This window comes from Zophobas morio, unplaced genomic scaffold (assembly GCF_036711695.1).
Source record: "Zophobas morio isolate AGI-343-1 ecotype UQ-CSIRO unplaced genomic scaffold, CSIRO_AGI_Zmor_V1 ptg000891l, whole genome shotgun sequence".
Taxonomy (NCBI): domain Eukaryota; kingdom Metazoa; phylum Arthropoda; class Insecta; order Coleoptera; family Tenebrionidae; genus Zophobas; species Zophobas morio.
In genome coordinates, this window is record NW_026972993.1 from 10,898 (window position 1) to 24,186 (window position 13,289).

The window sequence follows — 13,289 nt, forward strand, 5'->3', positions numbered from 1 at the left end:
ATCTTTTTAAATAAACTATAACACAGTTTTCATTCAATAAAATAAAATTAATATTTACCACTGCCTTCCTCTAAAAATACTATTATAAAATTTTCTTTTGGTGGAAATTAATTTTTTAAAAATAACTATGACACAACTTCCATCCGATAGTTTTTAAATCAGAATCTATTAGTGTTTTTCTAAAATATACTAAAATATAATATTCTTTTTTTTGAAATTAATTTTTTTTAAAATTTTATAATATAATTTCCATTCAATAGTTTTCAAAACAAAAAATAATATTGTGTTTTCCTAGAAAATATTACACTACAATTTTTTTTTTCTTAAATCAATATTCTTAAAATAATTTATTATATAACTTCCAATAATAGTTTGTAAATCAGAATCTAGTATTTTTCTAAATTTTATATAATATTTTATAAAAATTATTAAATATATAAACAATAGTTTTTAAATCTTATTATTGTTTATTTAACGAATACTTAAATAATTATTTTCAAAAATTTTAGATGAGAATTGATAACTTTTGTTCTTTTTTTAGAAGTAATTAATTTAGAACTTAAAATCTTATGAATAAATCTATATAAAAAAGATTTTTTGGCAAACATAAAAAAAAGTTGTAATACTTGTAATCACGTAGTTTTTATTACTAAACTAAAATTTGTAGACCTCTATATTTTTTCAGTAAATTTCTTGACAAGCTCGCAAACCTGATTTATTATTATTTTTCGTTATTATTTATTAATGAGTAAATTAATATATCATTATTTAATTATTATTATTTATGATTCGTTATTTATAATTTAATATTTCATTTTTTATATATTATTTATTATTTATCATTTTTTATTTATTACTTATTTGTTATTATTTCATTATTTACTCATTACTTATTATTTATTATTTTTTACTTACAATGTATCACATTTTATTTATTTTTTTAATTAATTATAATTTAATATTTATTATTTATTTATTAATTATTTATATTTATTAATTTAATATATTTACAATGATTAGTTTTATTTTTTATAATTAATTTATATAATTATTTTATTATCAATTATTTTTCATTTATTATTTATTATTTATTATTTATATATTTATTATTATTATATTTATTATTATATTTCAAAAATATTATAATCATAATACTTCTTTTGCCAGCTCATCTGCTTCCTTCTCAGTTGCTGCTTCTGCATAAACGCGGACGACATTTTCAGTCCCTGAAGGTCTTTGCACCAAATAAAGTACAATTATGCTCAATTTATATAAAAAGTTACAAATTATAATAATAATATGCGCCTGAAAGAGCCACCTGACAAACGAGCGTCCGGAAGTATAATTCTTAACAACGGCATTAATTGCTTCCTGTAGACCATGTGGCGTTCGGCAAACCCGCTCGGCATCGGTTGTGGTGATGCAATTCCGATTGGAAACCTAAAAAAACCGCCGTAATATGTTGACCAATCAAATGCTGAAAATTACGTCCCTCGACTTTGCATTGGCGGTTGGGCAGGTCATCATAAAGGTTATTCCAATCTTCTAAACTATAAACATTAATCATTTATAGAGTTTTCTAGTAATATTTTAAAAGCATAAACATTGTACGAAAATCCTCGCAGAAAAAGTATGGACTCCACCAATAAACAATCCGAAAGTGCGTCGCCCACAGTTTCATTGGTGAGTTCAATTATATTTCGAAGAACGTTCAGTTTTTCCTGCTGAAAAGTACTCAAACTATAAAAATGTTAACATTTATTACTTATATTTTTTATGATAAACAGTTTAAATATTTTACTTATAATACTCCTTAGTTAATATATTTTGTATCTTTTAAATATTTTTGTATCAATTTTTTTAAAAAGATTTCATTAAACGCATTATTCAACGTAAAAAAGAAGTTTCATAAAAAATTTACAAAAATTATCATAATAAAAAAGTATTTACGTGGGCCCGTTATTTTTGGGTACAAATTTTATTAGTCAGAACACCTTTAGAACCAAATAACCAATTTTTCGTCCAATTAAAAGTTTATAAGGCACAAGTAATTTTTGTTTTATGCTTTTCTAAGTAATTGGCTTATTTTGGCGGGAAAGTGTTGAACGCTGAAGTACCGCCTTTTTTATCACCAATATTTAATAATAATAATAATAATAATAATAATAATAATAATAATAATAAGCTCTATAAAGTTGGTTAATAAGTTTTTTATAAGCAAACCTTGAAAGCTCGAAAGTTTTTATGGTCTTCTTCAGCCGTTCGCTAAAAAGAACAGTTCCGTGCCCATTCGACTATATAGAAAATGTTCGTAATATATATTAAAAAGTATATTTTAAAAATATTTCTATATTTTTAATAATAATAGTAATAGTGGTATAATAATAACAAAAAAAGTATTAAAAATATAACAATAATAATTATAATAAAAGTATTATAAATACAATAAAAATAGTAACAAATTTTTATTTATAATACATATATATTATTGTTCAGTAATAATTATTATAGTTATAGTATTAATAATATAATCATAGTAACAATAATAATAATAAAAGTCTAATAATAGTAAGCACCTTCGTAATGCGAATAAAAAGTTCTTGTTATATATATATATTTATCTTTTTAATAAATAATAATAATAAAAATTATAGTAATAATAATTTTATTATTATTAAAAGTTTCTTAAAAATATAATAAAAATAGTAATAAAAATAATAATGAAACCTCGAAGTAGACACCAATATCATATTCTTTTGCTTTCTGATGCAAATATTTTACTCCAGTAGACGTGCAAATCACAGGAATTTCCTATAAATAATAATAATAATAACAATAACAATAATAATGATAATGATAATAATAATAATAAAACCAAAATATTTTTTGCATAAGCCGTTGAGTTCCCGTTAGCATACGCCGTTTGAATCTTATTTTTTATAAATTCAACATTTGGCGCAAAAATTATAAAAAACCTCATAAAGAAACATACAAGTCCAACAGAAATATTTTCCATGTGGAGGTCTTTAACAATATCTTTAAGAAATCCTTAAAAGTGTAGTGACCCGTTAATTTTGGACCAATAATATAACTTTAATAAGACAAAAAAAATAAGGAAAAAAACCAGAAAGCAAAACTGCTATTTTATCACCATCAAGCAAGCAAAACTTTTGGTCTGTTTAATTATAAAATAATAATGCAAAAGTTATAACAATAATTCTAACAAAATTAACAATGAAAAGTTACTTTTATTAATATAAAAATAAAGAATTCTATCAGCATCGCCATCTATAGAAGCGCAGCGATCTCCTTAGAATAATTATAATAGTAAGTAATCAAGCACTAAACATAACAATATAATAAATATAATTTGATAAATATAATAAATAATAATAATAAAATAATAGTAAACAAAATAATAAATCATATTAAGTTACTAACAATTAATAAAATATAACAAACCATTATAATAATAAATAAATAAAAAATAAATAAAAAATTATCATAAATATTAATAATTATAAAATATGTTGAGCAATAATAAACTTTCATAATACTTTAATAAAAGTTAATGGCGAATATAACATAAACTTTTAAATAGTTTTCATAAAATTTATAGAAAACTAGAAAATAATAATAAATAAAAAAAATAAAATATGTTCAATAATAATAGAATAACAAATTCAATAAAACTTTCATTAAAAATAAAAAAATAATAAAAAATTGTAATTAAAAGTTTTCATAAAATTCATAAATAAGAATAATAAAATAAAAAAATAATCAATAATTGTAAACTTCCATTAAAAAAATCGAACCTTCCTTCAAGAGCATCCCACGTGGCGGCTGCTGGTGAAGCTTAACATAATCAGCTCCACACTAAAAGCGAATTGGGATTTGTTAAACTATTTTTCATTTTTCGTTATTTTTAAAAACATCATTTTTTAGTAAATTATTTCATTATTTTTTTTGAGCAAAAGTGTCTTGTAAATTTTTATTTCTTTATTATTTTATGAAAAGCGTATTATATAATATTTTATTTCTTTATTATATTTATTAAGGAGTTTATACTAATACTATTTTTTCTAAGTTTATTGTATAACATTTTATTTATTACTTTACATAGAAAAGTTGATATTTTTATTATTTTTTTAAAATATAAAAATGTATCGTACAATATTTTACTTTCTTTATTTTTTACATAAAAAAGTGTTTTTTAAATTTCATTAATACTTTTACAACAATAGAAATGTATTGCATAATATTTATTTATTATTTTTATATAAAAGTTTCTATAAGAACAATAAAAGTAGTAGTGTAATATTTTCTAAAAAAACTAAAAGTATATTATATAATATTATTTATTATTGCTATAAAGAAAAATTATATTTCTATTATTTTATTTAGAATACTGAGTGTATTAAAATTTTTGTTTATTCTTATTACAAAAAAAGGTTGTAAGTTTGTGTTAAAAAAACTAAAACTGTATTGTAAAATTTTATTTCTTTATTATTTTTTTAAAAGATGTATACTTCCACTATATTTTATGATACTAAAAAGTAAATTGTAAAATATTTGTTATTCATTATTTTTTACGAGAACTTCATTTTTTTAAACCTATAGAAGTACATCAAAAAGTATTTCTATTTATTTTTAATAATAAAAAAATTTTCTTTTCACTACTTTTAAAATCTTGAAAAAAATATTTTAATGTTGTTTCTAAACTACAAGATTTTTAGGAAAAGTAGAGTTTTCCTAAGAAATTTGTTTTTTATATCATTATTATTATATTTTATATTTCATTATTTTTTTCTACACTGAAAATCAAAATAAACTTTTATTCTTCTTTTTAAGTTTTTTTTGAAATACTATTAGTATTTTTTTACTTATAAATATTATTTCTATTTTTATTACTCTATATTATTATATTATTACAATTATATATTTTTTTTCATAATACTAAAAAAGTTTTTGTATAGATTTTACTTTGTATTATTTATTTTTATCAGGAAAAATTATTTGTAAAAAAATATATATTTATTTTTTTATTACTAATAAGTAAAACATATTATAAAGTAAATAACTTATAAAAAAAATTCAATTCTTTTATTACTTTCATTATTATTTGAGCTTTTATTAAAAAATGTATTAAAAAAAATATGATTCACTATTTTTATAGAACAAACAATATCCCTCGTGATTTAATCTTCCAGCCCCACTATTGTACAAATGTGGTTGATAGAGTTCACAAAATTCCTTACAGAATGCTTGAATTTTTATAGCTCCCACGCCGTTGGCGCAATCAAGATTTAAAACAATCTATAACCAATCAAAAAGGGTTCAAAGTTGACGAAAAGTTTTTTATTCTAACGTTTTAGATGTTTTTCTACTGCATATAATAATCACAAACTTTATTTAACCAATAAAAAATAGTTTAAAGTTGTTGAGTTAGATGAAATATAAATAACTTTAATAGCGCTACACTATTAGCGTATCATCATATTTATTTGCCAATAATATTAATGAAGAAAACTTTTAGCAACGCCATTGGTATTACAAAAAATTTACAAAATGTTAATAACCAATAAATAAATATTTATGGAACAACTAAAATAATGAAAAATAAAAATATATAATAATGATAAGTATAATAAGTATATGGATATTATTAATAATTAAAAATAAGCGGGACAAACAAAAGTTCATAATAAAAGTTATAATAATAATAATAATGAAAAACTTTTCTGTTCACAAGTTTTTTGAAAGCACCAGCAAGTTTTGAAAAATAGTGATATTCTGTAGCTTCGCCGGAAGACGGACAATTTTTACAGCAAACCTACAAAAAGTATTCATAAAAAAAAATGAAATTATTATAATTATTTTTATAATAAACTTTTATGCAATTATTATTATTATTTATATTTTTATATACTTTATAATTTTTATAATAAACTTTTATACAATTTATTATTATTACTATTTATTTATTATTTAAATGATTAACTTTAATATTATTATAATAGTACATATTTTATTAATTTATAATAAACTTTTATACAATTATTTTATTGTTTATTTTTTTTTATTATATTTTTATTTTTATTTTTAATATAAACTTTTATATTATTTATTGCTAATAAATTTTTTCCATGTAATGCAGTTGCGGAGTCGTGAGCAGCCCATAATCGTAAATATTCGCTTTAAATATAGAAATGCCGTCTTTAACGGCGCTCGAAAGTAAAATGCTCGACTTTCTGTTTTGGTATAATAATAATAAAATTAATAATTAAAAAAAGTATAAAAAATAATATTAATAAAAAAACTTTTGTAGTAAAAAATAAAATAGAAATAACATGTATAAGAAAAAAGTCAATAGTATAATAATAATGATAAAAAGAATATATAAAAATTTTTATTGTAAAAAATAATGTTAAATATTTTTTAAAGAGGGTTATTATTTCATAATAATAATTAAAATGTAATATGAAAAATTTTCTAATAATAGTAATTAGATAGTAATAAAAGGAAGAAAAAAAATCTTATAAATATATATTTTTATAATAAAAATTAAAAAAAAATGATAACAAGGAAAAAAAGTATATTCAATATTTTCTATAGTTATTATTTTATATAATAATAATAATAATAAAATATAAAAAATAAGATAACGTAAAAATTTTATAGTAAAAATTAAAATATAAAAATTTACTATTTTTACTTAAATTAAAAATAATAAAGCAAATATAAAAAAAAGATGTGCATAAAAATAATAATAATGTATCATAAAAAAAATTGTTCAGTTAACAACAAATTTAGAATTAAAAATAAATAAAAAATATGAACAAATATCAATTTAATATAATTCCTTTCTTAAAAAATTTGGTAAAAATAATTTATATGAATTTTTCTCTAAAAAACTTGATTTCCTAAATAAAATAATATAATGATGCTGGTATAAAAGTACTTCAAAATAATAATATTTTTATGATAATTTTTAAGTTTTTGGGTATCCAAAATCGTAAAATAAAAAAAATTAATAAAATAAAAAAAAGTTTAAAATATTATTTCACTAAAAAGATGTTATTATGTTAAAATAATTCGCTTATATTTTTGACAGAAATTTATAAATTTTTTATAAATAATTTGTCTAAAATATATATATTAAAAAAAATACACTAAGAAAACTGTAATAAAAAAAAAGAATTAAGTATTTTATTAAAAAAAATATAATCTTTGTTTTTTGATGAACTCTTTAAAATTAATAACTTTTAATTGTAAAAAGTTTTCTATAGAATTTACGTTAAAAAAAATTTAAACAAAGTTTTCTAATATTAATTCATGAAAAAAATGTTATTATGTTATATAATTCAGTAATATATTTTTAACTATAAGTTAAAATAGTTTTATTAATAGTTGCTATAAATAATTTAAGTTTTAAAAAAAAATCATGACAAAAAAATTTTCAGTAATGAATTTGGAATAAAACAAAATAAAATTTACTGAAAAAATAAAATCTTTTTATTATTTAATAAAATTAATAAAATATTATAAAAAGATTTTTTTTTATAATTATTTTTTTATTTTATTTTTCATATAAATTATATTATTAGTATATTTACGACAAATTTATTTTATTATTTTTTATAAATTTCGTAAGTTTTTATATGATATACAATTATTATTACTACTATTATATAATTTTTATAGCACACAACTTTATATATTTTTTTATTATTCTCAATTATTATACAGACATTGCAACTATCAACCTTCAAAGTAAATAATAATAATAAATAAACATAAAAATATATTGATATTAAAAAAGTGTTATTATTTAAAAAAAAATTCATTGATATTTTTCACTGGATCTTTTTAATTTTTTTACTCTATAAAAAGTTTTTATATAGTTTACTTTGTAATAAAAAATAAAATAGTATATATAATAAAAAAGTAAAAAAAAAAATTTAGTAACGCTTGTAAGAAAAATTAAATTATTTCTATTAATAAACTCTTTAAAACTAATTAATTTATAATTAGAATAGCTTATTATATACTTGACATTCTGATATAAAATATAATAAAAAATTAAAATTATAGTATCATGAAAAGCGTAAGAAATTTTAAAGAATTTAGTAATCCTTTTAAAAAAATTTAGATTTCACAAAAAAAAAAGTTTTTTATATGCTATAAAAATAAAATACAAGCAAAAATTATGAATTTAGTAAAAAATTTTTAGTATTTGAAAAAAATTACTTTAGTATCAATAATTTCATTTAAGTAAATATTACTAAAATAGTAATTTAATACAATAAATTTTATTAAACGTTTTTAAACTTATTAAAAATTTTCTTTTATTATAATTATTTAATAAATTTTTCATGTAAATATTTTTAAAATTGAATTAACTGTTTTTTGTAAAAAAAGTAGAGGAAATTTTTTATATAAAACTAATTTTTTTAAAAAATATTAATAAATTTTTATTGTAAATGATTTTGGTTTAATTATAATTGTATTTATATTTTGTAAAAGTTAAGAAATTTTTTTTAAAATAAAAATAATTTTTATTAATAAATTTTTATTTGTAATTATTTTTTAAATTTAATTAAAATATAATTATTTTTAATAAAAAGTAAAAAATATATATTTTAAAACAAAATAAATTTTTTAAATTTTTACTTGTAAGTGTGTTTATAATTAATTATGGTTTCAAATATTTTTTATAAAAAGTAATGGAAATTTTTTTTATTTAAAAAATATTTAATGAATTTTTACTTGTAAATGTTTTTAATTTAATTATAATTTATATTATTTTTTGTAAAAAGTAAAAGAAATTTTTAAACATAAAGCTAATTTTATGATTTAAGATAAAATAAAATTTTTTCCTTGTAAATGTTTTTAAAATTTACTTATATTTTTATTTATTTTTTGTAAAAAGTAATATTTTATTAGATTTTTACTACAAAATGTTTTTTTAAAAATAATTAAAGTTTAAATTATTACAGAAAATAAAATTCACATTTAAATTTAAAAAATTAATACATTTTATAAAAAGTTAAAGAAAGAATTTTTATAAGTAATATACAATAAAAATTTATAATAAAAGCTTAATTGTATTTATATTTAAAAGATATTAATCGTTAAAATTGTTATAAAAATGGAATTAATTTGTAAAATTGAAAAAATTTATTCTATTTTTTTTAAATATTATTGAAACTACATGAAATTTTTTATAATTTTTATATATAATCTTAAAATAAAAGTTATTATAAAATTACTAACAAATTTTTACTTGTAAATGTTTTTTTAAATATAATTAAAATTTACTTGGTCATAATAATAAATTAAATTTATAGGAATTAAATATTTAATTATTTATAGGAAATTTGGTAAAAAGATAAAGAAAATTTTTTTTTTTAACTTTTAAATGTTTTTTAAAAGTAATTATAGTTAAAACTGTTATAAAATAGAATTAATTTATATATTTGAAAAATTTATTTTTAATTTTTATTATATTTTATGAAAAATAAAAGAATTTTTATTAAAATAATTTTGTTAATCATAAAACTAATTCTTATTATAAAAAAAGTAATAATATTTAACTGTAAACGATTTTAAAAAAAACAATTAAAGTTCAGTTAAAATTTTAAATAGTTATAATAATAAAATTTATAAAAAAAATTGAAAAAAATTTAATTATAAATTTATTATAAGTAAAGAAAAAATTTAAAAATTATAAATCTAATCATAAAGTAAATATTATAAATTACTATTAATTTATTTTTACTTTTAATTATTTTTCAAAAATAAATAAAATTTAAATTATTACTATAATAAATTTAATTTATTAAAATTATAAAATTAAAATATTTTCATTAAATTCTCTATAAGTTAAAATATATTTTTTGTAATTTTTACTTCATGTTTTTTAAGAATATTTATATTTTAATAAAAATGAAATTAATTTATAAATTTAAATGAATTTTTTATAATTCCAAACTACATTAATTTTAATAAAGTTAAAAAAATATTTTTTAAAGTTATTTATTATAAAATCTAATATTAGAAAGTTAATTGTATTTTTATTTGAAAAATAACTGGAATTAACACCATTACATAAATGAAATTATTTATAATTTGAAATAAATTAACTTTAAATTTTATTACAAGTTATAGAAATAAAAGACATTATTTAAAATTATTTTTTTAATCTTAAAAATTATTTTAATTTTAAAATATGAACAAATTTTACTTCTAACTGTTTTTAACAATAATTTAAGTTAAAAATGTTATACTAATAAATTTAAAAATACGAAATTATTTTTTTTAAGAAGAGAATTATAATTTTTTTTCTAATTAACAAAAATTAAATTTTGAAAAGGAAAATGAAAATTTATATTTTATTAATTTCTATAGTAAATAAATTTATTTGTAAACTCAATTTATTATAAATAAAATAAAATTAGTTTTGAATTTCATAGTAATAACTTTCAAAATTTACAACTAAATTTTTAAAAAAAAATAATAAAATTAAAAAGGTAAAATTAACTTGTAAAATTTTACTATAGAAAAAGTTTAACGTACTAACCTGCTATCGTGGCCGATAGCAATCGAAGGAGTAAATTGGTTGATGCCGATTTTTTTTTCAATCACAAAATCGATTATAGCTATTAAAAATTAATTTTTAAATTTACTTATAATAATTAAATATGTACAGCTTCTATTTACAACTTATCATTTATTTATTTTTTTTTACTTTATTAATTATTTATTTTATATATTTATTATATATTAAATAATTTAATTTATTATAAATTTTATTATTTAATATTTCTTTTTTCTAAAAACATAAATTTATAAGACGAAATTTTTAAGATGACAAAATGTAATTAATTTTTTTTAGATGTACCGCTACTCTTTTTTATATAAATTATTATTATTTTATTTTATTTAATTAAAAAAATTATTTTAATTTAATAAATAAAGATATAGATGAGAAAAGATTACCTAATAAATAATTTAAAAACTATTCAATTCGTTATTCTTCAATTATTTTTTTTTGTTAAATATTTCTTAAAGTCTTTTGTTATATTACATAAGTATTTTTTTTTAGATGTTATTACTTGTTTATACACCGTTATAAAATTGTATGTTACTTATTGACAGTATTATTCTAGTTAGTATATTTATTCTTATAGTTATTATTATTATTGTTGTTATTGTTATTATTATTATTAAGTTAAAGCTAAATACAACTAAATAAATATTTACATATAACTATTATTATATAAGCTGCAAGCCCATCCAACTAAATTTTAAGTTTAAAAGTAAAAAAAAAACAAAGTTTTTAAAATAAACCATACTAAATTCATATTTAAACACTTTTTTATAAGAATAATAAATAGATAAATAATCAGTATACTCTGTTTTAGTAGCTCATCCGGAGTATTAGCTATTTTAGTTAAGGCATTTTCCCATTCTTGTTCAAGCATATCTCCTAAGGGATCTACTATTTTAACTCCATTATCCTATAAAAAAATTTAAGTAGGGCAAAAAAAGTTTTTTTATTTTTAAAAAAAAAAGGGTTTAAAAAATTTTCTGATAACCTCCTCAGAATTATGAGAAGCCGTTATCATAACACCCACACACTTTCCCTGATAATATACGGAACGTAATGCAGCAACTAAACCCACTCGATACATGACACATAGTAGCAACTCAGCTCTAAAGTTTTTTTTTTAATTAAAAAAAAAAATAAAATCTCTTTATAAAGCTTTTCATCTTTATCAAAAAAAAACAACTTCATCCTAAAGCCTGCTGTTCCATATATATAATTTGTGCCGTCATAGTGATATTTATTTAAAGCATTCATTTCAAGACTTTGTAGTAATTCCATAATTAACTCTTAAAAGTTTTTAAAAAAAATTAAAATGTTGGTAACAAGTTTTAAAAAAAAGATAACAGAAAGTATTTCTGTGGCTAAAAACTAAAGTAATTTCTAAAATAAGTAATCTCTTTAAACAAAAAAGTACTAGTTATTTTTTTTATTTTTTTATTATTAATTAAAATACTTTTAGCTTTGTATTATTCTAGTCTAAAAATACGTGTAGTGCCTTGCGATCATATTGTATTTAAAAAAAAATAGATTTACATAACCAGAGATGTTTTTTTTAATTAAAAACAGTTTTACAAAATTATCGTAAACCAATATTTGTTTTATAGTATATTTTATAAGTGTAGTTTATTTTAATTAAAGTTAAAATATTATTTAATAATATATATACATATATATAATATCTACTAACTAAAGATTTACATATAAAAAAGATATTTTCGAAACTTTATTTGTTTATCTTAGGCTAAACTTTGTCCTCTTAATACTGTCACGGTTCTTTTTAGGTCGTTGGTAAATAAATAAAGATGCATAAAAATTACATTTTAGAATGAAAGAAAAGTAGATGAACTTTAATAAATGGTTTTGTAAAGTATACTTTTTTTAAGATGGGCGAAGAAGTCCTTTAGTTTAATAATAATGGTTTGCACACTTTCCTTTTTACTTATTCTACTTAAAAGTTTGTTTTCTATAACTTTCTTATTAAATCTTAAAAAAAAAATCATATTGATTTCAGAATTTCTTAAACTTTTTCATGTAACTTTTAGTATAATCTAAATAATTCAAGATGGAATATTATTAAAACATCTGCCTGATCCGGCTTTCTTTTATCCCCTCTTAGTTACTAATCTTTGCAAAGTTTCCCTTCTTTTTCAGCAATTTAATTTCAGTACTTATGCTTAAAAAATTATAAAAGTATAAATTATTAACACTCGAAATTTACTGCTAAAATGCAAATTATAAAAAAAATGAATACCGTTTTTACAATAAAGTTTTACAGAGAAAATTAGCACGAAAGAGCTTTCCTCTTTCTCGCTTTAATTAAAAAATTTTTTTACTTTTTTAATGCGTTTGTCTGTCCTTCATAATGCTTTAACCTAAATAAAACTTTGCCATCAAAAAAAGGCTTATCGCACTTAAAATGAAAATTAGGTGAAATTATCATTTCATCTTGTAATTCAGTATTAAAATAAAAAAGTCTGTTGATAATTTTTATATTATATAATTTTCTATCACACTTTAGAAACTATTTTTGAGAAAAAAAATATATTTTAAAATAAATTATATTATCAACCACAACTTTTAATATTGTATTAAAAAACCTAAAAAATGTAATACGTTCTATAAAGTTTATATTTTATTATTATTTGTTTTATAATTAAGCTATGCAATTTCTTATTAA

General features: G+C 17.2%; 1 protein-coding gene across 1 annotated transcript; it reads right to left on the reverse strand.

Annotated features, from left to right (window-relative positions):
• Window positions 1–634: 634 nt before the first annotated feature.
• On the reverse strand, window positions 635–11,879 carry LOC135122115 (phosphoacetylglucosamine mutase-like). The gene is made up of 18 exons (XM_064046342.1): window positions 11,796–11,879; window positions 11,601–11,718; window positions 11,417–11,522; window positions 10,583–10,661; window positions 6,156–6,251; window positions 5,184–5,199; window positions 3,816–3,876; window positions 3,247–3,309; window positions 3,125–3,175; window positions 2,993–3,048; window positions 2,876–2,929; window positions 2,728–2,811; window positions 2,224–2,294; window positions 1,612–1,740; window positions 1,499–1,550; window positions 1,319–1,440; window positions 1,156–1,234; window positions 635–710 (listed from the first exon to the last, which is right to left on the reverse strand). The coding sequence occupies exons 1-18, from the start codon at window positions 11,864–11,866 to the stop codon at window positions 672–674; spliced, it is 1,347 nt and encodes a 448-aa protein (XP_063902412.1). The 5' UTR covers window positions 11,867–11,879; the 3' UTR covers window positions 635–671.
• Between the last annotated feature and the right edge of the window lie 1,410 nt (window positions 11,880–13,289).